General features: G+C 32.1%; 1 protein-coding gene across 4 annotated transcripts in view; it reads right to left on the bottom strand.

Annotated features, from left to right (window-relative positions):
• Positions 1 to 450: 450 nt before the first annotated feature.
• The window catches only part of LOC106055972 (NAD(+) hydrolase sarm1-like), a 29941-nt gene continuing 2395 nt past the window's right edge, over positions 451 to 27996 (bottom strand). The window contains exons 2-15 of one of the 4 annotated variants that reach the window (XM_056006375.1): positions 22062 to 22822; positions 18175 to 18380; positions 17539 to 17647; positions 16821 to 17014; positions 16555 to 16689; positions 15816 to 16010; positions 11769 to 11819; positions 10887 to 11063; positions 10646 to 10770; positions 10128 to 10363; positions 9295 to 9436; positions 8634 to 8791; positions 7943 to 8096; positions 451 to 6197 (exon numbers count right to left, since the gene is read on the bottom strand). In XM_056006375.1, coding sequence (XP_055862350.1) covers positions 6008 to 6197; positions 7943 to 8096; positions 8634 to 8791; positions 9295 to 9436; positions 10128 to 10363; positions 10646 to 10770; positions 10887 to 11063; positions 11769 to 11819; positions 15816 to 16010; positions 16555 to 16689; positions 16821 to 17014; positions 17539 to 17647; positions 18175 to 18380; positions 22062 to 22822 — 2833 coding nt within the window. In that variant the 3' untranslated portion in view covers positions 451 to 6007. The remainder of the gene's footprint in view (positions 6198 to 7942; positions 8097 to 8633; positions 8792 to 9294; positions 9437 to 10127; positions 10364 to 10645; positions 10771 to 10886; positions 11064 to 11768; positions 11820 to 15815; positions 16011 to 16554; positions 16690 to 16820; positions 17015 to 17538; positions 17648 to 18174; positions 18381 to 22061; positions 22823 to 27996) is intronic. The other 3 variants (XM_056006376.1, XM_056006377.1, XM_013212486.2) reach the window with 3 other exon arrangements.

Genomic DNA, 27996 nt, shown 5'->3' with positions numbered 1-27996 from the left:
AACAAAGCTAATATCAACTCACTCTGTTGTGTACACGTTATTTTTCCCCCGCCAATCCTCGGATCAACCTAAACTTTGCGCATTTATTTATTGACACAGACAAGACATGAATCAATTAGACAATTTACTGCTGGTAATTCATCATTTTGTTTAATAGGAACAAGGGAAAAAAATACTTTAGTATTCACATATATGGCTACATTTGTTGGGTTTAGTCCCCTTAAATAATTGTTAATGCTATTTCTCCCTCAGGCATTCTTCGATCACGTGGATACTTGTACATTATTGGTAGATATAGTTTTAAGGATGGAGTTCTTCCCCTTTATATAAGCTTTGTTTTTTTTTTTAAAGGATTTTAAAAATATTTTGCTTGTTTAGAAATTATAATAAGAAAGTCCTTCATAAATATCTTTTCATGAAAATCTGATTCAGTTGTACAATAAGAATATAAAAAAAACAACAGAATTTAATTCTGGTTAAATGTTTGTAATTGATGTCACAAATGTTAGAATTTTTACAAATTTAATCATAAACAAAACATTGCAATACTAAACAGTGGTTAAAAGTAACAGTCAAATTTGAATTTTTTCTTTTCCTTTATTTCCTTCTAAAGTCAACTGAAAACTAAGATAACAAATAGTGTACAGAAAATGTGAAGTCATTGAATGCAATAAGTTTTTACTTTAGAATCACTGCTTGCATTCATTTCTGATCTGAGTGATTTAAAGTTTTACAAATCTAAACAACCAAAAAAATAATTGCTTCATCTTATTAAGTTATAATTCTATTATTTGGCTCTAATGTTAATGTTTTAACTTGGGTAGCTTAATAGCAAATGTAGATAGAAATAGCCCTAATAAAAAAGTTGCTTAACTATTAAAGGCTGATCATCAACTACAAAGAGATCTTTGTGTTAGAAATTCTTTGGTATAAAATGACACAGCTTGTACAAGCCATTCACACATACAAATCAACAACAGGTAAAAAGCTTAAACTTGCAAAGTGGACAAAAATATTGTATAAATATTTCATTCAAAATTTACTCAAAAAAAATATTTTAAATGTTTCTGTTAGGCAGCAGACGGAACAATTCATATGTGTATATGGGAAGTGAAACGATTTCTAAACCAGTACAATCTAAAATAACAAGTCAGAAATCTCTAGCTGACACTCAATGTTGCCAGACATTTCTGTATGAATAAATCAGCATCAATAAGAAGTGACTTGCTTCTCTTAGAGAAACTTTTCAAATAGAAAGAAAATCAGTCACCTTAGTTTAGCTGTTGTTGTTTTTTCCCTCTTTACTAGGAGAGTTCTAAAAATTCATCTTCAACTAATGAAATTCATCCTCTTGCCCCACCCCCTCTGGCCACACATACACACAGGCTTGTCTTAAGTCAAATGAAATTTTATATCAGATCTTTTCTTCTTTATAACATTAGAGATTATAACAAAAATGATGATCTATTTCTAATGCAACAGCCATCCCAAGTATTCATTACAATTTGTAATTCCAGTGCCACAACAACAACAACAATGTCAATACAAATAGTTCAAGTGCGAGAGAAACTGTTTAAATAGGAAGGGTGTCAATAAACTGGTTAATATGGAATTCAATGATATGACAAGAACAAAAGTTAATACAATCATTTTAAAATATTAAATTATAACTGTATTATAAAAAAAAAAGAAAAAGTTGTTGGGTAAAAACTTTGATACAGACTTGTTCAGCCAACTTGTTCAGCCAACTCCCACTTTTCACAATGTAATGATTGCTAGAGCTGGTCAAGTAAATATCTCCTTATTATAGTTGAATATATTGGTACATGATGGTACAGTAGTAATCAATATTTAAAGTCTTTGTTTGAATCACTAATGTGACATTAGTAAGACTAGAAGAATTCACCTGACAGTTCTGGTACCCACACTTGTGTTTGATTCTTAGACAAACTGACCAACTTTCTATCTTGATAACATAATATATTTGACAATGATTTGTGTGCTGCAAGCACTTTTAAAGAATCATATCAACTATTGTTATGGCTCTTTATGTTTCTAAAATTGCCTTTTTTTTTCTGACAAGCAAAGAAAATGTGAAGAGAAGGACAGCAAGTCTTCACTGAACTCATGAAGTCTTTAATCCACTCACTTAGTCTTCACTGAACTCACCAAGTGTCACTGAGCTTACCAAGTCTTCACTGAACTCACCAAGTGTCACTGAGCTTACCAAGTTTCCACTGAACTCACAAGTCTTCACTGAACTCACCAAGTCTTCACTGAACTCACAAGTCTTCACTGAACTCACCAAGTGTCACTGAGCTTACCAAGTCTTCACTGAACTCACAAGTCTTCACTGAACTCACAAGTCTTCACTGAACTCACCAAGTCTTCACTGAACTCACAAGTCTTCACTGAACTCACCAAGTGTCACTGAGCTTACCAAGTCTTCACTGAACTCACCAAGTGTCACTGAGCTTACCAAGTTTTCACTGAGCTCACAAGTCTTCACTGAACTCACAAGTCTTCACTGAACTCACCCAAGTTAAACAAAAAACAAAACAAAACTAAGAATTGAGCATTGCATTAAAACACTGAGACCAATTCAAGATCAATAGAACAAAAAACTTCCTGATTTTATCTTTCATTGTAGCACTGACAATAACAACCAAATACAAACATAAGTCACAAATTAAACTTGACATGATATGATTTCTCACTCTTTTATCAGGGTTTTTTTTTCCCTTGAAGAAATGGCTATATTAAGGGAGAATACTGCACTAGTTCAAAAATAAAATTAAAAAAATAACTACATAGCCAAAAAGGACTTTAATGATGGAGAAGATAAAAAACAAATTTGGTCTGGAACATGTTGGGATTTCATTTACATTAGGTCCAACCATTTTATACATTAAAGTAAAACTCAGATACAATAATTAATCAAAGCTTTGAGGGGATTAAGATTGTCATACTGGAAATTAATTTGATGAAGTCAAATTGAAAAAAAATGATAGATAAAATTAATTCCTTTAAACACATTTCAATGAATAGGATAAATGATGATGATTGTATTTAGATATGATTTCTGGCATCCTATTTAAACATTACAAAAATATATAAATATGAGGTGAATTTCTAATACTTAAGATATACACATTACAGTTACAAAAAAAATCACAATACTCAAGATATATATTAAGTGTTAAAAGTGTATCACTAATGGTGCATTAACTTTTGAGTGTAAATGGTAGTTAACTGATCTGGTGACTGAAGAAACTAAACTGCTTCAAAAAGATGGAGGGACATCCCTCGGTCATCCACAAATAACTTCAACAGAATTAGATCAATAGTGATGAGGCTTTGTCAAAATGACTTTCAATGCCATGTGGGTCAACCTCAACATGAGTGTCAACACCAAGAGGGTCAACTTCAACATGAGTGTTAACACCAAGGGGTCAACTTAAACATGAGTGTCAACACCAAGAGGGTCAACCTCAACATGAGTGTCAACACCAAGAGGGTCAACCTCAACATGAGTGTCAACACCAAGAGGGTCAACCTCAACATGAGTGTCAACACCAAGAGGGTCAACTTCAACATGAGTGTTAACACCAAGGGGTCAACTTCAACATGAATGTTAAACACAATAATTGTTAACTTCTAAGTTTGAAAATAAAAAATTAGTCTAACAGTTCCATTACCTGAAGGCATATCCTAAACTAGAAACTAAAAGTTTTTCCTTACATGGTTTCATTAGTCTTCTGATAATATAGTAATTAGAGTCATTCAAATCCTGGCCAAAAATTGAATGCTATTCATGACATGTCAATAGAAGATATATAGTTGTGATTATTTCTAAAGATAGAGAAATTAGCAACAACTATATCCTCAAAAAATGGTTTGCTAAGATCTTTTGTGCCTATAATGTTTCAAAGCACACAGCAAATAAAACTTCATTTGAAATGTATTGAATCATCAACAAATGGCCAAAATTCTTAGTTAATTATTAGACATTAAATCTGTTTTTCAATTTCAAAACTATACAATTTCAATGCTATACATTAAGACAAAAGTATTAATGCTGTAAGAATCACAACAATGTAACACAAAGTTACTGTGACATTTTGGGTGATCAGAAAAAAAAAATTTAATTAAAAAAAAATTGTATGCTGATTTTGTGTCATTAAATATTTTAATATATAACATGATAAAGTTGAATCAAATAACAAAAAATTGCACCATTTGGGGAATGAAACTGGACAGAATTAGTATCTCTGTTTACAAATTGTAAAAATAAAATATAATTAATTTAAAGAAAGAAAAAAAAAAAGACAAAATTGACAACAACAACAACAAAAATGCTTAAATATAAGATTGTTTAGTAAAACATTAAGTTTAGAACACATCACAATTTTAAAAAATTAGATCTGTTTCACAAATGAAATAAATTTTCAGTCAAACAAAACAATAGATGTGAAACTTATCAACCAATTTTTCATCACCAGATTATTCAGATGATAGATTGAGGGAAAACAAATAGACATCAATCACTAGATCTAGACTTATTTTTTTTCTATATCTTAGATTGAGTTTTAAAATGTCAATAAAACAATATCCATATGCAAATCCCCCTAAGAATGATCACATGTTGTGTATAGAACTAAAAAGGATGCGTTGTCAACGTTGAAATAAAACTGACATCAGTGTGCTGAGCTGTTCAAAATAAAAACATCAACGAGGAGTTAGATCAAAAATATATCTACTTCAGTTTGAGCTAGTATCTGATATGTGTAACATAAATAAATGTGCAATTTTTTGTAAGGTGAACTGTTTTAATAGAACTTGTGAAGAATGTTTCTCAATTAAATACACTCAATAGTAGTTATGGAAATGAAAATAATCTGTAGAGGTCATGAATGTAAAATAAAGGTGTCTTCTTTATTTCGAGACTTTAAATACATTTCTAGCAATGAAAATATTCCTGAAATTGTAAGGAGACATTGAATTCCTTTCACAAGCACATAATGAAATAAAAATATACAATGTACATAAAATGCCAATCAAAAGATCAACTTGTCAATAAATTAATTAGTTTTGATTGCACAACAACCTGAAGCTACTCATGCAGGAAACTTAACAAGCATCCAATTGTAAAAAACTAACATTATTTTAGCATTTTGACATAAAGTAAATTTCTGACATATATGTCTTCAGCTAAGCAGCTGTTCAAGGGAAGGGGAATGTAAAGCATGTCACAGGAAGCATTCTTGAATTTCCATGGAAAACTTACACAATAATTGAATAACTTCAACTTCGATTGGTTTATAAATCTAATAATTAGCATTAAATGAATGAGACATTGTCCTACATTCAATCCATATTTTCACAAAGCTGTCCAATTTTGAAAATAAAATCAAACAAAGTATTTGTCTTTAAATCTTTGATCAGCTTTCTTTAAGCACAAGACAATTTGTCAATTAAAAAAAAAAAAGGACATAACTCTTACTAGTTAAAATAGAAAATATGAATTCTTTGCTATAGCTAGTTTGGTTGCCTTAGCATGGCAAGACTTCAAGTCAGATTGGATGAGGCAACACATATAATTGCCTTGCCACTTTGTATTGCTTAATGAGATGTGTCGATACAGTTGTAACAAATGTGCTGCCATTATCTCTCTCAAAGATTTATCATAGTGTGAAAACAGCATTGAAGATTTATTTGTAATAAACAAACTTTCACAAACTTTTACCAAACAAATTTTTGTTGTTTCCATTCTCATTTTAGCACATTGAAATAAAACCAAAAAAAACTGAGCATAATATAGTGTAGAAGTAAAACAGTCAATGTCCTTTTCAAGTATCAAAGTGCATGCAGTTGTATGGGTACATACAACTCTAGAAGTGTATCCTGCCTTGAAGTAGTAGCTACATAACAGTCATACAATGAAAACAACAACATACACATTCTGCCCTCACTCAATCTGAAGATCTATTGCAGTGTCAGGCGAGAGTCAAGATGTGGCCAGCTCAAGCAGGTTGTGAAAACTGGGGGACTTGCATGGGCTGTCTGGAGGAAACTGTGGATCAGATGTGTTAACATGCATTGGAGACAATGTGGTCAGGACTTGTGAGGGTCGACGGCCGCGGCGTAGAAAAGTCTCCAGCTTGTCAACACATGCATCCTGGTATTCATGAACCCATCTGGAAAATGGAAAATAAACTTAGAAAAAAAAAACAAAGAGAAATTTATACTTTCTATTATAAGAAGTTGTCAAAAGAAAATAGAAATTGAAAACATTTAGTACTGAGTTAGTGCAGTCTAGTACTGAGTTAGTGCAGTCTAGTGCTAAATGCAGTCTAGTGCTGAAGTTAGTGCAGCCTAGTACTGTGTTAGCCCAGCCTATTACTGAGTTAGTGCAGCCTAGTGCTGAGTTAGCCCAGCCAAGAACTGAGTTAGTCCAGCCAAGAACTGAGTGCAGTCTAGTACTGAGTTAGCCCAGCCTAGTACTGAGTTAGTGCAGCCTAGTACTGAGTTAGTGCAGCCTAGTACTGAGTTAGCCCAGCCTAGTATTGAGTTAGTCCAGCCAAGAACTGAGTTAGTGCAGTCTAGTACTGATTTAGCCCAGCCTTGTACTGAGTTAGTGCAGCCTAGTACTGAGTTAGTGCAGCCTAGTACTGAGTTAGTGCAGCACAGTGCTGAGTTAACCCAGCCTAGTACTGAGTTAGCCCAGCCTAGTACTGAATTAGCGCAGTCTAGTACTGAGTTAGTGCAGTCTAGTACTGAGTTAGCCCAGCCTAGTACTGAGTTACTGCAGCCTAGTACTGAGTTAGCCCAGCCAAGTGCTGAGTTAGTGCAGCCTAATGCAATACAATAAATAAAATGTTTACAATTTTTAATCAGATATATCAATGACATTTTATGGTCATACTGTAAATGAGCTTTCAATCTGTTCTAAAAACAAGCAATAGAAAAAAGAATCATTTTTAAAAACAAAGCTTATCAGAGGAAAAGAACTACTATTTACTGTCATTTATCTGAAAATTACAGGGTTTAGCAACCTTTCTGCTATATATAAAACAAAATTAAATTAATAAGTCTAAATGATTAAATAATTGGTTAATTTTTGGATTGATTCCAGTATTGTTATTGACTATGAATACATATGCAAAATTTAAACTTGATTTGAGAATGTAAAGTGGGAGAAAAACTTGTCAAAACATAATAAAGGGACTAAATCCATATATATATATATATATATATATATATATCATTAAGTAGCATTCATTTCCCTTATTTTGAAATCAAACAAAATAAATAATCACCAAAAAAATAATAACTAATTATTGAATTTTTTTTTAATTGATTCAAGTCTTGTCAGGTTCAATGGATACTTGTGCAAAGTTTCAACATGATCAAAGAATGGGAAATGGGAGAAAAAAAACATGTTCAAACTTTTTACCATACAGACAGAGTGAGTTGGTATTAGTTTTGTAAAAACAACAAATAGCTAATTCCTGTTATCTGAAAAACCTGACTTAAACTCTAAATATAACTAAGAATCTGCAGACATCAATATAAATCAAACATCCATGCCTTTTAACTCTTTCTCTCCTAACTGATGATACCAATGTTGATTTGACTCATTAAATTAAATTAATTTTTGGATTTATAAACTTTACTTTGTGTTATATAAAAAGAGCATGCATACTTCTATAACTATATACCTAATATAACATTTTCTGATTACATACGAAAATCTTATTGAAGTTTAATCATAACAGGTTATTAAAACAAATGAATAATGAAAAATTCCATCGGAACATGGAAAATAATTACGGAAAGAGTTAAGAACTAATTAGTCACTTCTATTCCACCTGGAGTTCCTGCAGCTCAGAAAAGGAATTTTTTTCTATAGTATAATTTTCATCAACAACCAGCAACTTACCTAACACTGTTAAATCTAACAACTCCTCTCATGTCAGTTGGAAGCTTCTCAATTGGAGGCCAATCAAAGTTATCCACAATGGGAACAATGTTGCAGTTGGAGTCTAGCGCTGCCACTATCTCTTTGTGTACCCAGTCCTCCATGGTGTCATCCCCTTCAAACAAACAAAAAAAGACAAATGCAAAAATATTTTTGTTATGGAGTGTCTGTGTTTATTTCAATGGTTATGGTGAGAAGTTAGCGGTTGGTTGGTGGCTATGCAGTGTGAATGATGCAAGATAAGTGGTATTGTCATAATCTACTTATGTAGGCCAGACGATTCCATAAAGCCAGAGAGAAAAAACGTGTTTTTGTGGTTAGTTAGATTTTGTTCAAAATACCATTGTACATTATGACTTAAGTCTACTACATTGATTTCATTTCATCTTAAGTTCAATTTGTCTATATTGCAATACAAAGTTATATTTAGTTTAGTTTACAAAGAAATTATTCAAGTTTATTTCAAGTTTTTACAAGTTAAAATATAATACGCCTACAGTGGTTTAGTTGTCTACCAGCAGATTGGTGCTACAAGTCAACAACGTCAATAACAAGTATGCAGTTAAAAAAATACTAAAAATGAAATCAAGAAGTTGTATACTTCTGAAACAGAATAACTTTTACAAAAAAGAAAAAGAAATTTAGAATTTACCAAGACAACGGTCTAGTGCATCAGGTGTCAATATAAGGACAAAATGGCTGGACATCTGAATACTATACAACAGATTCTCATCAAACTTTCCTGCCCTCAGCCTGTCAATGTCCAAAAATACAGAGAAGCCTCGCAGCTGCAAGTGAACCTTCAAGAGGCTGAAAAACAAAACAGGTACCACATAATATAATAAAATAATGAATAAAGAAAGAAATCATCTATCATGTTTTGTTCTAATAATTTGTAGCCTTTTATATTGTTCTAATAATTTGTAGCCTTTTATACACATTAAGAACAGTAGCAGGAAAAAAAAAAAGAGGTAGACAAATGAAATGATGGGAAGAAGGTATAAAAGAATGGACAGGCCTTGGAAAGAAATTCTATCCAAGGCAAAAGATAAAGAGGAATGGATAAAAAAGGGTCTATAGATCATGTTTGGTGCCCCAATAGTTAAATAGACAAGGGGATAGGTGAAGGTACATATTAAAGATTCATCAGATTAGATGGTATAATACTTCATTCTTTCTTCACTAATAAAATGATTAGACTTGCAGTTGGTTAGTATTTACTTGTCTAAATAATTAACATTTCTCAAACAAGAACAAATATACTCACATTCATGGCATTTCACATTTGTTTTTACATCTAGGTATTCACATACCTGGCTAGTTGAGAACCACTGGACCTCCTGTAACAGATGAAGACATCAATGGACCTTAAACTGGTCAGGTTGACACTCAGGCTGGGGTCAATGGCAGGAAGATGATGGTGGGGAAGACTTGGAGTCTCTGGACTGGTCAGCTCTACAGGACAAGAGAATTACGATAGAAACCCAGATGAAAAAGTAAGATAAATACAATTAAAGCAATATAAATGCAGAGTAGACCATGATTACATCAGTAAATGTCTTTTTGAAATTAGTAATGCATAATCCAATACAGAACAGTGAAGCCAAGAAGATTATTGTACAATTTAGCACATTATAGTAGTATTTCTCACTATCCCTCAAGGAGTCTAAAAACAGCCTCTCTAAAACATAACATACTTATGCAGCATTTCTTCTCATATAATGTTTTATTTGCATTTAAAATTTACATTTTGTAAATTACAAGGAACTATTCCTGATAGTTTCCCTTTCAGACATTGCTATCTATAGGTATAGGGCAGATATGTTAAGGTCAACTGTTACTTTGGCCAACAGTTAACGAGCAGGGTGTCGTGTAGCCAGCATAATGACCAGCTGCCTCTACTTTCTCCAACTAAAGTCAGTTACTCATTAAAGAGGTGGACTCAGGGGTGCCCTAAAAAATCCCAAAATTCAAAATCCCTGTCTTCACAGAGATTCAAACCCAGGACGCCAGGTTAAGCAGCCATGCACTTAACCACTCAGCCACCGCAATTTACAATTCCTAATACAACTGAATTAAAAACTGTAAGAAAAAAATAAATACTCAAACAAAAAAAATGAAACAATAATATCAAACTTCTATGTACCTTCTCTGTGCTTTACTATCTGTCGTCTATGAATACTATTGTGGATACCACATTCAACTCTTAACTCGTCTTCAGATAGCGACCGGATTTCAAACTTGTCAACACCTTGTCGCAGCATCCAGTATGTGTACTGGGACAGTTCAGGGTTTATGGACATCAGCCAGTTGTCCAGGCCAGTGGTGTCACTGATGGAGTAGTCTGCGGTTATCTTCAGAGACTTCAGCTCTCTAGCAAACCTTAAAAATAAACAAATGTAAAGCTTACTCACAAAGATGGCAATGAATATCGAAAGGCTATCGTATATGTAAATACAGACAACAACAAAATTTCTATTTAAAAAAAAACAACTCTTTCTATGACATTTAATTAGAATTTTTATCTACAATTTTAATTTCAACAATCACTTGTTTAATATAACAATTTGTCTAAATTAGCTACTAAAGATGCTTAGAAAACCACAAAACAGGTCTTTCACTGCTAACCCTAAATAGTTATTAAGTTATTTCTACAGAACTGACCTTTTCCTAACAATACTAGACTCCATTCCCAAACCATGGTGTAGGTCATCATCTGTTAGTATCAGAAGAATATCTCCATCAACATGAGACTCACGAAACTTTGTGGCATAGTCTTCAAATCCAATCTAGTTATTGACAAAAAGCCAGCTTATTACTGATCTACTAATAGCGAAGATACATTATCACCTTACTGTCAACCTAACAACTTATCATGACGTTAAAATAAATATTACATACAGACCTGTGTGACCCAGTAGACCACATCATCCACAGTCCACAGGGGGACTTGCTGTGATAACTTGTGGGGGATCTTCTCACCTATCACCTTTAGGGCTTCAGCTGCTAGTTTAGAGGCTACAGTGTTGGGACTGCCAGCAATTTTCTTCAAAGGTTCAACTGCATCTATTTCATGGAAAATCTACAGAAAAACAATAGAGACGATAACGTCAGCTGACAGAATGAGGGATATAACTCTTGAGTACTTGATAAATTATAATTTTTTAAAGCATTAAAAACATTATGGAACAAAAGTAAATATTTACACATTTAATTTTATATAGACCAGAGGACTTATAAATGTTAACTATTGTAAGCTAAATCTTTGTGCTCTATAGCAAACATAGGACTGCATTTATAAAAAAAACTATCTATAGTTAAGAACTTTACCAACTATGTACTGGTATAGTGTAACAAATATGAGATTATTTAAGTCAAAATTTGTCAAGAATTATGAAATGTTGAATTATGAAATGATGAACCTACTACATTTGTTAAATCATTGTCTCATGAATTAAGTATAAAAAAAAATGTTATTAATGGATGCAGTTTTGTTAATAAGTTAATTAGTTGTATCATTAGACCCAAATGTTAATGAAATTTTTTTTTAAGGGAAAAGAAAAAAGGCTTCAATTTCTTTTTTTCTAACCTACAGTATCTACAGTATCTGTGTATAATTTATTTATAATGAAAATTTAAAGTTTTTAGTCCAGGTATAGCATGCCAACCACGTAAAAACAAATTAATGAAATTAATTATTAAAAAAATAATAATTTTAGAAACCATAAAAACAAATATCAGAACCAAAACCTTAAAAAACGTGAATGCCTTTAGAAAAGAAACAAACCGAAATGAGACATTCTTGCACACAAAATTGTTGGACAATGTCAGCATGATTCTGAGCTCAAGAGAATAACATCAGAGTTCAAAGGTCAAATATTGTTTTTACTGATAAGGACATAGTTGAGGAAGGGGGAAAAGAGAGGTTATAGGTTATACTACAATATGATAGGAAATGTCTAAGTAGTGTAAATTATATCCTCAGAATTATAAGATATACATAAAAGATATACAAATATTTACTGATAAATTTTTCAAAATGTTTATAATTCTATAATGTTATACACTTTTTATAATTGTGCTTTAATTAAATGAAAAATAAACAATTATCTTATCTTATATGATACAGATGTTACTTCAAAAAAGAAGATGATTACGTCCTACACGTCATGCATATTAACCAATGACCTAAACTCTGCCAAGTCACTGGTTGTCCTGGCTAGTTCAGGCAATCCCATTCCATCCTCTAATAGGGAAGAAGGAGCATTTGTACACATTTTTCCTAACATATGGAATGAGGAATATGCCTTTATCTTTGTGTCTTTCTGAGTATTTTATTAAATTTTGTTTTTATATTTGAAGATTATGGTTCAGTGTTTTATGTATAATTGCTACTTTACTTTTAAGTCTTATATCCTGAAGGCTTTCTAAATTTAGTGATTTTACTAAAGGTGTTACTCTAGTCAAATGTGAATATTCATTTGTTATGAATCTCACTGCTCTACTTTGTGTCTGTTCCAGTTTCTTAATGTTTTCTTGAATTGAGGAGTCCCAAACAGGATGCATATTCTATTATTGGCCTAACCAAGGTTAAATAACATTTTAGTTTTATGTTCTTTTTTGATTTATAGAAATTTCTTCTAATAAACCCTAATGCTTTGTTTGATTTTTTTATAGTTTCATCAATATGGGGATTCCATGACAGTTTTTCATTTATTATAACACCTAGGTATTTTGCGTTTTTAGTCTGTGTTACTGGTTTACCATGAATAAGATAAGTGGAATTAATTTGTTTTTAGTTTTTTTGTTACTTAATAACTGACCTTTTTCTGGGTGGAAAGACATGCTCCAATTTGATTCTTATTTCTGTAATTCATCTAATTCTCTTTGTAAAATTTCTGTATCTTGTGTTGTTTTTATTGTTCTATATATTATGCAATTGTCTGCAAATAATCTGACTTTTGGTCTTGAACTAATGCAGTTTGGTAAATCATAAATAGTAGTGGACCTAAGACTGTTCCTTGTTGTACACCTGAGTTTACTGTTATTGGTTTTGATTTAGAGCCATTTATTATTACAGTTTGCTCTCTCCCTATCAGAAAATCTTTAATCCACTAATGCAATGGACCATTAATGCTGAAATATTTTAGTTTTTTAAGCAAAGTATGGTGGTGAACTTTGTCAAAAGCCTTGGAAAAATCTAGTATGATAGCATCTATTTGCTCACTATTATCTAAGCCTTTTGAAAAATCATCAATTAGTCCTATTAGTTGTGTTTCCTAAAGCCATGTTGGTATGGAGTAAAGACATTATGTTTGTCTAAGTGGTTTATGATGTTGCTACATATTATGTGTTCTAGTATTTTACATGTGATGCTGGTAAGTGATACTGGTCTATAGTTTCCTGGGTCAGATTTTTCTCCTTTTTGAAATAGGGGGGTGACATTAGTTTCTTTCCAGTCCCTTGGTACTCTGCCCTGGTTAAGAGATACCTGAAAAAGTATTTTGAATACTTGTGCTAGCTCATTGCTTAGTTCTTTGAGTAATCTAGCTGGAATACCATCAGGTCCAGAGGCTTTAATTGGTTTGATGTTGGCTAATAGTTTTTGGATTCCCTTTTCTTGTAATACTATATCTCCTATGTTGTCTACTTGGTTCATATTAAGTAATATGTCTTTGTATCCTGGGGCTGAGAATGCTGATGCAAAGTATTTGTTTAGGATGTTAGCTTTAGTTTCATAATCATTATGTACCATGTTATCTTCTTTTAATGGTGCTATGCCTGTTGTTTCCATTTTCTTAGACTTAATGTATGACCATAGGTTTTTGTTGTTATCTTAATATATTACATTGTTTATGTATTCACTCTGCAGCTGTCTTCTTACTTTTTGGGTTAGGTGTTTAATTTTTATGTACTTTTTATAAACTCTTTCTGCCTTAGTTTCTTTAAATTTTCTATATAGGTTTTCCTTCTGTTTACAAAGCTTCTTTAATCTATTATTAAACCAGCATTTATTTATTTTGTTTGATGTGTATTTAGTTGGTATATGATTTTCTATAATGCTTTTAAGATAGTTTTTAATGAAATTCCAGAGGTCATTGACTGGTTGGTTAATGTCTTTTTCTAATAAGAATGTTTGTTGAAAGTTTAATGCAGCTTGGTGTAGTTGTGTTAGGTTACATTTATTCCAGAGTAAGATTTTTCTTTTGGGTTTTGTATTGGCTACTGCTTTTATCTGACTGTGTATTTTAATGATATCATGGTCTGATAGACCAGGGATAATATAATCTACTACTGATCCAGGTCTGTTGGTTAAGAAGAGATCTAATGTGTTGTTTAATCTAGTTGGTTTTTTAATTATTTGATCAAAACTTAGGTTGTGTAAAGTTTCTATGAAAAGCTCATTTATGTCCTTGAGGTTTTGGACCAGAAGGTCAATCTAATCTAAAGCGTAGCCTTGTTAAACTCATATCATTTATGTCCTTGAGGTTTTGGACCAGAAGGTCAATCAAACCTAAAGTGTAGCCTTGTTAAACTCATATCATTTATGTCCTTGAGGTTTTGGACCAGAAGGTCAATCAAACCTAAAGTGTAGCCTTGTTAAACTCATATCAATTAATAAAAACTTTGATAAGGAAAGGGGACTAAATCCATATATATCAAAACACAATTTTGTCTATTTGTTGTCTAAATGTGACATTTAAAAAGAGATGCAAATAAACCTAACAATCATTCTAAATATCAGCTCATGTGATGATGGCCAATGGAATGATATCAGGAGACCAAGCTTATATGTAGAATGTGTTTTCTTTGAGTCACTGCAGAAACCATAACACTAACGTTTCTAGAAAAAGGTAGAAATAAATTTTACAACCTTACATTCGTATGTGGTTTTTGAGGACCATCAAATTAAACAAGAAGGTGACTTCAATTTCTTATTAAACAAAATAAAAAAATATTTGAAACTCATTGTGAGCAAATACTCTAGACACATTGAACAGTTAAAAGGAAAAAACTTCCCATAAAGAATGAAAACCTTGAGAGGTAAGACACTTCCCCCCCCCCCCCAACCCATTAATACACTAATAGCCAGAAATCAGCAAGTTTTCCATTCAGTTCTTTTAGCCATCATCAAATTCATCATCCTAATTGTCTTTCTGAACAAACATATCACTGTCATCATCAAATTATTTGCAAAAGTCTTTACACTACCAGACCTCTGTACTGCTTTTTCAGAAATTTCCAAGACAGCCACTATGTTGCTGTACATATTTTTCGGTACTTGCCTACTTCATGTAAAAAAGAGTCAGTTTCTAAAAATAACCAACCAATTGTTATTAAGCCTAATGTTTAGCCATTGCAATTATCTGCCCCCCCCCCCCCCAATATGTTTACATTTAATTGGTTTGGTTTTACATGAAACATTTCTAAAAATTGGAGCTTGCAATAAGCCTAAAGTTTATTCATATTTTGGTTGATTTAGACTCTAAGGTGTCAGAATTTGTTTTAACTTCAATTGAATGAAACAGAGAGAGATCTATTGATAAGAAAAATCTGGGTTTTTATTAGATCTAGAGCTTGAAAAATGGGGCATGACCCTCAGGAATAAGAGCAGACAGTATCAGGAGTGAAGGTTTAAGCTTAGCCAGTTTGTGTAAGATATTGATTGATGTCAAACTTTTTCTGTAAGCTGTGTGTTGAATTCAAAAAAAAAATAATTAAAAAAATAATTACAATAAAGAAAAAAAAGATTGGAAGTCAGAATTATTGATATTTAAAGAATAGACTTTGGTCCTTCCAAATACCCCAGGACCAAAACTTGTCAAGTTCCTACCTCATGTCTTCCTTGTTCTGCCTTGATGCTTGCTTCCATAGCAAAGTGGAAAGCTGCTAAAGCTTGAGCTTCCTGCCTGCGTGAGAACAATAAAGGAATAAGACGTTTCAACCAGATTTTATCCCTGCCTTGCTTGTGTGTGACATCACTCTGGGCAAACTGGGATGGCTTGTTGGAGTTGATAAAAGGCAGCACCTAGCATGTCAAAAAAGTAAAAAAGAAAAAAGCCTTAGTTTCTAGAATTAAAAAAAACCCACTGACATTTGAACATTCTAGCTATAATATTAATCAAGTTTTTATACATGTGGTTTTATTTGTAATGGAGAAATATAAATGTTTGAAATACACTCAAAAATGATACAAAAAGACATTAGCTTCTTTTGTATTCTCTACTTATCTATCCACTTTTAAGTGATAGGCTAATACCTTTTATGTCAATGTCTCCTTTTACCAGATGATGTATAGTACTTTTATAACTTTATCATTATCTTGCAGAAAGCAATGTTTACTTTTCAATTTGTAATTTTCTACTCCATAGCAATGTTTAAATATCATATCAATGTTTACTGCAAACTCCAAAACACAAAAAGTTCTAGTAAGCTATTAAAGAAAAATTACTTATACTTCTGCTATTTTTGTTTTACTTATTAAACATGTCCCATTATCTTTAATAATAAAATGTGACATCAACAATAACGAAATTTGTGCATATTATGAAATATAATTCTGAAAGACTAACCAAATCTAGAGTACCAGACTTAATCACTGAAGCCTCTAACTCCTTGTTGGCAACTAGGGCAGAGATGGCCAAACAGGCATAGTATCGAATACTGTTGTCATCGCTGAAAGCTAAAGGGAAGAGCCACTCTGGAACCTGCAAAGTAATGGAAGATAATTTTTTTTAATGGTTTGGAATAATTATACACAGTTCTTATGTTTATTCCATATAAAAAAAATATTTTTTCCTTTCTCTAAGTTTATTAATGAATAGGGAATTTTTCCAACCTTGTGTTTGGACATGATTTCTTGATTCTCTGCACCACCAAAGAGTGATAAGTTGGCCAGAGCCTTGGCACAGCGCCGCAGTATAGAGTAATTGGTACCACAACGACACCATTTGAGAATAACTTCCAGGCCTCCGAGGTTGATCACCTTTGTGCAAGTCTCCTCTGACAGTTTAAACATATTCTCCAAGATTCCTAGTGGGTTAACAGAGTCATGGTAAGAGTGTACTCTTCAAAGATAATAATAATAATAATCTTTATTATCCGTAAGGAAATTTGTCTTACAATTTGTGCATTACACCAAACAAAAAACATTATAACTATAAGAAACCAAAATGTACATTCACACCAGACTCACTCATAATTTACATGTGACAAAGTTTATACCAGATTGTTCTTATTTAATGATTTGATTGCCAGGGGAACAAAGTGATTGAAAGCCTAGATTATTTGTTCTTGATTTCTTGTATTCTGCTACCTTGCTTTTTATATCTCTACAACACCTTTATAAGCAAGTACTGACAGTTATAATTCCAATGTGGCAAAATCTGAACATAATCTAAACGGTAGAATGACAAAATGGATTTTCAACTGAAAGAATTCACAACTTTTAAGTCTTCTGCTTAATAAACCTTTGATCACTTAAAAAGTTTTGTTTTTTTACAAGGACAAATCCAATTTATATCCAACTAAAGCTTTTGAAATTCAAAGCAAACTACCTGTTGAAGCTTTGGCCATTTCTAAATCGCCAGCATAGTCTCTGGTCATTTTCACAACAGCCTCCAACCCTTCCTTAGCAACTCTTTCTCTGTTACGTGTGGACATCACCTTGAAAAGATTTGTTTTTCAAGTAATGAGAATACTTCTATCTCAATGGACCTAATGCTCTCAACCAAAACTCTAGATTAAAAACATTAATTTAATCTAAAAAGTATTTATGCTAAAGTTTGAAAAATTTAACAAGCATATATTAAAGCCTAACAACAAACACTACTGAGAAATGCATAAGTTAGAGCAAGATAAAGGCAATCTGCTGATTTTAAAAAAGCATTCACTTGACCTGAGCTTTTCTTTTCTTAGGTTATATTTTTCTTTCTGCCTATTTCTGATGGAGGCACGATGGCTAAGGGGTAAAGCGCTTGGCTTCAAAGCCAGTGGGGTCCATGATTCAAATCCTGTCATTTTTTTTTATTTCGAGATCTTTAGGGCTCTTTGAGTCCCCCCAGATGGTGTTTTTTACTTAGTCATAAACCAATATATTTTCAAGCTATTTCTCGCAGGCAACATCTGCCCCCATGATAATGCCAACCCAATATGCCAGTGAGCCTTGCACTAGCACATATATTAAAACTCACTTGTTCCAGTAAGTTGGCAGAAGCCAGAAGCAACTCTTTGTTGGAGCTGGAGCAGTTGGCAATCAGCTGATCCAGGAGACCTTCCATGCGGATGATATCACACAGGCTGTAGGCCAGGTCCCTGCCATAGACAGGGGTATCCCAGGCCTCCTTAGTCAGCTTCAGGATGTCTTCCAAAATTTTTATCTTCATTGTCTGGTCAGCACCTATTTAGAGAGCAAGTAATTTATTTCACTTAAAAAATATTTAAACAGTCTTATAAAACTTTATAACAACAATATGCTTTCTAAGATATATATATATATATAGAGAGAGAGGTGTTTGTGTGATAGTAAAGGTGTTTTGTGTGACCTATATTGTTCATGGATGAGTGAACAGCTAAGAAAGTGTCTCAACCAGGACTGTGTGGAAATGGGTCAGAGAAACCAAACAGGATGCTGAAGTGAAGGAGATAAATGTCAATCTAATAAAGTGATGTGTTCACTGAGAGTTGCTTTGAGTGTGTCTATTACAAATACCATTGAGATAAGCCCTTGTACGATCATAGCAACTTCTTCTACGACTGATCGTCTAATGCCCAGGTAAACATTTTATGTTCCTTTGATATAAAAACACTTCATGTGAAATGTCTGCTTAAGAGGAATGGAGCAGCGAGTTAAAAAGGGAGTATTTTTTACACCAAACATTGATAGCCCATGTGTTAACTTTCTGGGAACTCTTTCCTCACAATAAATGTTGCCACCTGATTGTAAACGATAGAGGCATTATAGGAAAAATTAAATTCAATATATATTTCTTTCTGGTGCAAAAATCTCTCTATATAAACTATTTCATTGGTAATAATAAGATTCTTTTTTCCTGTCAGAGGGCTGTACTGCTGCAGACCTGCCACAACATGAAATTTCTCAGTGGACACTGTTAAAAAGGACTACAATGAATTTTGTTTCTCTCTAACGAAGCTCAATCCCAGCAGTGCCAGAGAATGAATATTAGTTTGTTTTTCACATATTAATAATAATGATTATAATATTAGTGGACAATGATGAGAACAATAAACTTTATTTGTCATTAGAATCTTAATCCTGGCAGTGCCGGTAGAAATAATATTTCCTCATAATAGGGAAGTTATTTATAGAAAGGAAATCATTAATAATTTTTCTACCACATTAAGATATGATATACATATATTATAAATTTTATATTAATAAGTATAAATCACACCCCTGTTAATGAGAACTCTGAGCAAGCCAGTTATTTAGAAACAAATGATTAACCAAAAATAAATTGCTTACTTATAGGTATGAAAATATAAAGTTAGTAAAAATAAATATTAAAGAGCTATAGACAAGCGACAAATATTATTATGCTAGTAAACAAAGAATCAATTTAAATATATGCGATCTATATATGAAAATAAAATAAAAGTTTACTAGATATCTGAGCAAAGATATGTGTTGAAGCAGATACAAGGACCTCCAATGGATGAAGCACTACTAAAATAACAGTTTTTACACAAACACATATCAAATGAAATGTATTAGAAATGTATAGAATATTATCAATTTAATAAATAGGCATAGATCCCTGGGGACTGCTGTTAAAAAAAAAAGTAAAAAATTTATTAAATTTATGCAAGAAGGAAAAAACATCAAACAATTATATAAATCTAAAATTATTTCTTTGGTTTTATAATGCCCCTTAGGTTTCAATTGTATTATTTTATAAAACTTACTTTAATAAATTAATTCATATTAATGTATGTTGAAAGATTCATAATCAATGTAATTATCTAAAAGAAAATAGCATTTATTAATTTTAACTATTTACTTTGTATGATTTAAAGAAGTGAATGATAATGTATGTAGAAAACCATTAGTAAACATTACATTTTTTTTTAGTTTATATCTGAGAGCATTCCCAATAAACACATACATACAATGGTCATTTCATCCCCAATTAAATATTTTTCTTTTTTATTCTTTAATTGTGCCGTTAAGGCTTTGACTTTAAGCCCTTATTTCATCTAATATATAATATGATTATGTAGAATGTTTTTTTGACATGTTACTTATGCGTTTATAGTGTTTCCTCTTCCACTTTGCATTCTTGATGAGAAATCTTATAATATATTGTAAATATGGGTGTGTACTTAGCTATAGTGCTTCTATTGGATGTAGGGGATGTAATATTATAATATTATCCTGCGTATGACGTAATTATCAAAGGCCAAGGTTTGGTGGAAGTAGTGAAAATCATTTGAGAGATAGAAGTGCCATTAGAATAATTATGACCAAGCCGCTGATAACTTATCATCAAAGGCCAAGGTGTGGTGCCAGTACAACCATGTTTCACTTTATTTTATTTTCAATCACTCTTTCTTGAAAATGGGCGCGTCATTTTTAACCTTGAAATAAGGCATCAGTTTTACAGGCTAGCGCACGCACAAAAGAATGTCCAAGGAAGAAATATGCAACACTGGCGAAGAAAATAACAAACATTGTTCAGCAATATGAATCGATGGATCGTCTTCTGCACTCAAAATTGATAGCCTATCTATCTTATTTATGTAGATGAACACAAAAACACTTTTTACATTACCTCTATATTTATACATTTTAAATTTTTATAGTTTTTAATGGCATTCAATTTTATTCATTTCATTTGTCATTTAAATAAAAAATCAATATATTAAATATTGCTTGTTTCATGATTTTTACAATTACTATTTGTTAGATAAAATTATCAGATGATGAAAATAACAGGGGATGATATGACCAGGGGATTAAATGACTGGGAACCACATTTTATCAAGATGAACAAAAATTTCAGACAATTTACTGTAAAACAGAATCATGGATAATTGTATTTTTGATTTGAATCCTCCAATTGGTGAAACAGAGCCACATCTTTGCAAATCTCAAATGTGATGAAGAGCTACTACTGGGAGCTCAATGAAATCCTTTGCCTTCCAAAACATTTAGCCAGTGAAAAAACAACAACTGAAGAATGTGGAAGTTAAAAAAATTTGCTTTTTCAAGTAATTTCCTTAATCTTTAGTTAGATCACTTAACATAATAACATTAAAATGTGGCAAAGATAAAAGCTAACATATGCGGGGCCTTGTACTTAATGAATGAAGATATTAAATGTTCTAACAAATAAAAACATTTTTTTTACTTCTATTTGTAAATAAAAAATAAAAACTTATAATGTGCTATAGAAGGCATATTTATAGGCCAATATATAAAAATAACTTGGAAAAGAATGATCATTTGGTATTTATTTGTGTTGTGATTTAAATAGGAACTCTACTACAGGGGCAGGTAACTACAACATATGTACATCAAACTAGTAGTGCCTGTGGACTTTTCTCATTTGTCTCTCCAAGCTTCTGACATATGTCACTCAGACTAAAATAGATGTCAAACAATCTGCCAAAAGAGCAACATGACAAACAAAATCTCTGAGCAAAGAGAAAAGATATTTGTTTAGTAGAACTATTCCTTCTCATTAAAACTAAAAGAATATTTTTTAAAAATTTTTGGATATAAACATAAAAGCTCCTTAAATAAAATACAAATAAATACCAAACCTCTTGAAGCATATATTATTTGCTAATTTTAAAATTATAAATAAACAAAGTAAATAAAAGAAAAGGTTCAAACAATTGAAAAATTGTGGATATATATATATATACACACATATATGTGTGTGTGTTTTTAACTAAGCTTTTATAAGGTAAAAGTACTATTGCTAAGCATATCAGTTACCAAATTTGGCTGCTACTATCTACACATTTGGCTACAGCTAGAACTAAAAGTGGATGTCAGGAGAATTATGGACCAAGCCATTCTTCCTTCATCCCTAGCTTACGTGCATTGGCTCACCTAGAATTGCCTGTATCAACACTAGCTCACCTCTCATCTGTACGATGTGCTGTTCCAGTTTCTGAGACAGAGTCTGGTAGCTCAATTTAAGGTTGTGGCGATACTTGCTCAGGGAGTAGCCGTGGGGGAAGCGTAGAGGGTACTTTGTGTAGAAGCAGGTACTCCCATCACTGCTGTCAAAGTCTTCAGAGTTCAAACAAAGCGCAGACGTTCCAATGTTTTCATCCTCTTCCCCTACAGCTGGGGGCAAGAAGGTTATGTCGCCAGGGGCTGATTCAAAAGTTTCATCTTTGTCCACTGAAGGGTCTACGCTTGAGTCTGGCTCATCCACCTCAAAATCTTGTGGAATCGTCTCCAAGCCTCGGGATGTAATTAAAAGCCTATTTCCTAAAGTTGTCAGCTTTTTCTTATGTTTATTATTAGTGGTAGCCATAACAACGTCTTCGTCCCCAGAGTCACAAGGTGAAAAATCAATATTGGACAAATCAAAATAAACTTTAGAATTCTCAGATATTTTAGGCTTTGGATCAGTGACATTGTTCTCTATAGCGATTTGATCCACAGAAGGAGTACGTTCTGGCAGCATTTTCCAAACATCTGAGTTTACAAGGAGAGCATCAGACTGTGACCGTTCGATCAGTCTTGATGAATCAAAGCAAGGATTCTTTTTAAGTCCCCAACGTGGTGAATGGACGGCTTGAACAGTAGGTGAATTAGTTCCATCTTCAGCCAAAAAAGCTTCATCATCTATTTCTTGATACCTTAAAGAGAAAAAAAACTCAAAATAAAATAGAATTAAAAGTTCAAAGTGTACACTGCCATAATAAGCATTTTGGATAAAAAATGAGGTGATGGTTTAGTGGAACACAGCTAACAATCTGATTAGGCACAATAATGTTTTAGAATATATTTTTATTAAAATGTTTTTTTCAATAAGAAATAAGGTTTAACTTCTAGATGAAATTTTCTAAATACATAGCCAAGTGCCAGAAGGTTATACAAGATATAATTTAAATATCACTAGGAATTTATATTTTTTAACTGCCTAATTTTAAAAAATAATTTCATTAAATAACTAATTGAAGTAGAGCTGACTAAGGTCAGTAGACCATGGAGTAATCTATATTTCTAGTCCTAATTTACATATGATCTAGTCCTAGTCTAAATTTCTAGATATTCTTTTAGATTCTGGATCAGATAAATCTATCCAGATTTAGAATTTTAATTCATTATATCTCTATAATCTAGATCTAAGACTAAATCTAAGATCTAATATAGTATCTATAATATAAACCAGAGGTGGCCAATTTTTCTTTTCATTCGCCAATTTTTTTACACAACTAATTCAGATGCGCAACACAAACTTGTACCCCCTTTTATACCTTTGAAATTTTGGTAATTTGAACATATTTGGCAGCTATTCATCTAGTATTTATCTAGCCCTAGACTACACTCTTTTGAGTCTTGAAAAAAAAAAATCTAGACTAGATAGATATCTATTCTAATTTCTAGTCAAATCTAGATTATGAGAGTATGAGGATGTTTAGTGAAGTGGCTTAGAGTCTAGACTAAAAACTTCTAGGCTGGAGACTCTTAAGTCTTAATTTACTAGCTGGCCTAGAGATATACTCACATAGTCAATCTAGATTCTGTTTCTAGCTTTAGATCTACTAGTTTTCTAGATACAGGTATTAGATCTAATTATAATTCTTATCTTAAGTATTACAGATAATTTCGTCCTATGCATTTCACGTGTGAATCTAGTCATGCATGCTATTCAATGCAGTCATAGTAGCACATTTTCATGACAAAATTTTAGGAGATTTTAAGGAGGAAATTCATGGTTGCAGGGCTTTTTTTAATGTTTTAAATGTAGATAAACCATGTACCAGTACATAAATTCAGCATTTTAGAAAAAAAAAAAAAAGAAAATATTATACACAAAAAGACAAGAAAACAATAAATAACTTTATTACATGAATGTAATCTGAAAAAGTAAAAACAAAATTAAACTTCTAAAAATGATACTTAGAAGCTATGACTATCTCATCAAAGAAAACATTTTTCATAGAAAAATACAGTTTACCATTAAGTTATGTACAAACAAGGTTACAAAGACAGTTTGTGAGGAGACACTAACTCTTAATCGGCCCCCAAAGTAGTCCACCCAGGCAGGTAAAAAGGCAGGTTTCAATATTTTCAGAAAGAACATCAGAATGAAATTCTATCAAAGACAAATGACAGAGAAGAATGGAGAAAGAAGGTTGACGGATCTAGTATGGTGCCCCAGCAGTCCACAGTCAAAAGGATAGGTGAAAGTGAATCTGAAGTTAGATGTGAACCTGGCCTAACTAATGTCTTATAATGAATATATAATTGCTCTAATTGTTTTTAAAGGGACAATCTCTTATTCCTCAAGAAAAAAAAAATGTAATGGAGTGTTCTATCCTTTTGGATCAGTGCTGCAGTTATAAACCTACTTTTTAATTGTTGTTTTAAATTATGTCCAACTTATATGCATACTAAAGAGATTTTTTCTCTTAAAAAAAAAAGTTAACATTTTTGTGTGTGTAAATGTAGTAATTAGTATAACAGAACTTACTTAACTTAGCAATACAAATGTAAAAAAAAAATATTTTGACAAAAAATCTAAAACCGTTTGCATAAATGTGTTGAAAATATGATAAGTGGTTATCTCCCCTACAAAGGAGCCTCCAGTGTTTGTTACTATTAATAGTGAATAGTTGTAAAAGTGGTGTATTTTTATGAAAAAACTGCTTGCATAAGTGATTTGAAAAATTAGATGTTTTGCTTTTAGAAAAGAAAAAAAGTAGCCATTGCATCAGAACTTTGAATGGACTAAAATATTATGATGTCGGATTTTCACTATCTTTTCTAGTTTACGAGATCTAAACAAGACGGATGGGCGGACAGACATTCCACACAAAACTAATAGCGTCTATTCCCCTTTCTGGGGGTGCTAAAAAAAAATAAAAAAACCCACATGCAAAAAATGTATATGCATGAATTAATTACTGTAATTTTTAAAAACTATTCAAACACTATTTATTTTCTCCTGAATATTTGTCTCCACATTTTGCGATTCCTTAGTCTTTTCTTTACCATTTCTTTGTAGACTGAGGCTTTGGTGACAAAAGGTGAGATCTTCTTATCTGACTCAAGAAGATACTCATCTGCTGTATCATTAAGGCTTTGTATATCTCTCTCAATCCATTGCCATTTTCCTTTTCTTCAAACTAATTACCTTCTCTTGTAGTTTTCTTTATCTTGAAAATTCAGTTTCTAATTTTTCTTTTTTTTTTTTTTTTTTTTTTTTTTTTTTTTTGCCTCTAGATATAATTTGTTGTTCTCATAGGCACTTGAGCCTGATGACATCAGTTTTAGGCATTTAAAAAAACTTTGTGTCCCACCAATACTGCAAATCATGTGGTCATAAATAGTTTTCCAGGCATTTATTTCTGAAAATTCCTTGTTCACAGAAAATCCTCAATCAACATCTGCCTGTCCATGTGACAGCAATAACAATTGTGACACTGCTTTCCAGGCCTACTTTCTGTTTGAATTTATAGTAATCCTTTAAACCAAAATTCATCAAGATGTTCATTTCCATTGAAGCTGGCTAAGCGCTACCATCTATTGTCCTTTCTTCAATAAATGTTACAAACTGCTTAAAGGCAGCATCACATTTTTGAGTATTGAGGCTACAGAGAGACAGTCTTTAAAATTTTGTGACCAAACATGCAGAGGGTTTAAACAGATGATTGATTTCACCAAGGAATACTGTAATGGAGATTTTTTTATTACATCTACACAGAGTTTTAATGCAAAAAATTTGCATGAATCTTTAAACTCAAGGACTTGCCTTTCACTTATAGCCTTCTTAAATTTTATCAATTCTGCCTCAGCAGCAAAACCTATATCCATTCTATGAATGGGCACATGAAGAGTCTGACAAGTTTCAAGTAGTAAAGCCTCCATTTACAGCTTTCATTTCTTTTTCATTTAGGAATTTTCTTAATTTCAGCAACAGCCTTTAAATCTTCAAACTTGAATGGAAGCATTGGCTGGCTGCTTTGGTATATGGTATGAAAAGGCTGCAACCTAACAGCATTACAAAAAAAAAAAAGAAAGTTTTACAGTCAAAAGTTTGTTGTCTGTGAGGAACTTCTGAACAGTTTGAAATGACTCTGTTCCAGGGTTCTTGCAATTCTTTAGTTCAACAATTTTTAGATATTTTTTTACAATATCAATCATTTTCAGTGCCCTTTGACCAAAACAAAATTTAAGTGGTTATATGGTCACAACTGGGCTGATGGTGTTTGTCATTGAAATGAGTGTGATGGGACTTTAAAAACCTGTCAAGGTTCCAGTCACTTGAGTCCATTGCTGCGTCATAGCACCATGTACTTTGAGGAGGCCACAACTACCTAAAAAAAAAAAAAGAAGAAGAATTTAAAAAGTGACCACATGCAAAAAATAATTTATAATAAATTATAAAACATGTCTTAAAGTGAAAACCTTTAACAAAATATTTAAAAAGATAAAAATATACAACTCACCACCATTAAAAAGGGACACATTACAAGAATCATTTTTTATCTTTTGATTGAAGTCTGTATGAAACGTTCCAGTTCACATTTGGTCCATCCATTGACAATTGAATTATCTGACCCCTATTGAGGCCTTCATTGGATTTTAAAGCTGCTTCCATTTAGTCCTTTGCTGTGGCATGTTCAAGAAATTGTGATGTCAAGTATTGAGTCACTACTCTGTCATTGCTCCAGTGCCTCAGCAGGTAATCCATCAGTTTGAGCTGAAAGTTTTTGTTCAGACTATCATCAAGCATAAATACAAAGGGATTATTATGCAATCATTTTCTCAGCCAAGAACTTAAAAAGAGAGCAATTCCAAAGCAAGCTAAATAGGATGTTTTTTGAACTCCCAATGAAAAGTGTTTGGCCATCTTTCTATCTGGAAACATTGTTGTGAATAAGTTGGCATTTATCTTGTTTGAATTGTAGCTTAAATGTGTGACAACTGTAGCAAGTATCCAAAGTATTTCTCTTTAGAATGGCTTCTTAGGTGACAAAATTTTGCATGCATGGCAGAGCTTCATTTTCATTAGATGAAGCCAATGGTGCTCCTTCAGTTACAGAAGGTTCCTTTGAGAGTTCTGTGTTATTGCTGGGAACCTTTTAAAAAAAAAGAGAATAAAAAAACTTAAAAGTTTTTTAACATGGAACAATCCAAAGACCCTGGATGATGACATGGATCATTACTTTTACAAGTTCTAGATCATTATATCTATTTGCTCTACTAGACACATTCTTTGTAGTACATCTGTATAATAAACTCTTGATGTTGGAACTACAATATACATATATATACATACACCTAAAATATATATATTTAGATCTAGACTATATATATCTATATTGATTCTAGATATAGTTATAAAAGTAGAATAATAAAAGTAATTTGATATAGAACTAGAAGATCTACTTGATATAATCTACTCTTTTTTAATATAGATTTGGCTACATTAGAATTCTCTTGACTCTTATTGAACTAGATCTAGACCTATTTATATAATAGTATAATAATAGATATTAGATCTAAATATAATTTATAAATTCAAATAAAATAAAACTTACATCATTTGGTTTTGGCCGTACAATGCTTTTGAACTTTAGCGATTGTCGCATCTATAGAGACTCTTCGGATGCCTTGTGTTTGATACCTTTAGCATGTGATTTTATTGCACATTTACCTAATTTGTCATCATAAAATACTTTAGAACGTGACAAAGCTAACACTTCACACTAAACACATCTCTTTCCACTTTATGTAGCCAACTGTGGTCATCCTGGTTCTGAGAGACACTTGTCTTGAAACTTATTCCTATATATATTTA

The sequence above is a fragment of the Biomphalaria glabrata genome, chromosome 12 (assembly GCF_947242115.1).
Source record: "Biomphalaria glabrata chromosome 12, xgBioGlab47.1, whole genome shotgun sequence".
NCBI classification, from domain to species: domain Eukaryota; kingdom Metazoa; phylum Mollusca; class Gastropoda; family Planorbidae; genus Biomphalaria; species Biomphalaria glabrata.
The sequence above is the reverse complement of the archived record's forward strand: the minus strand, read 5'-3'. Positions and strand labels throughout refer to the sequence as shown.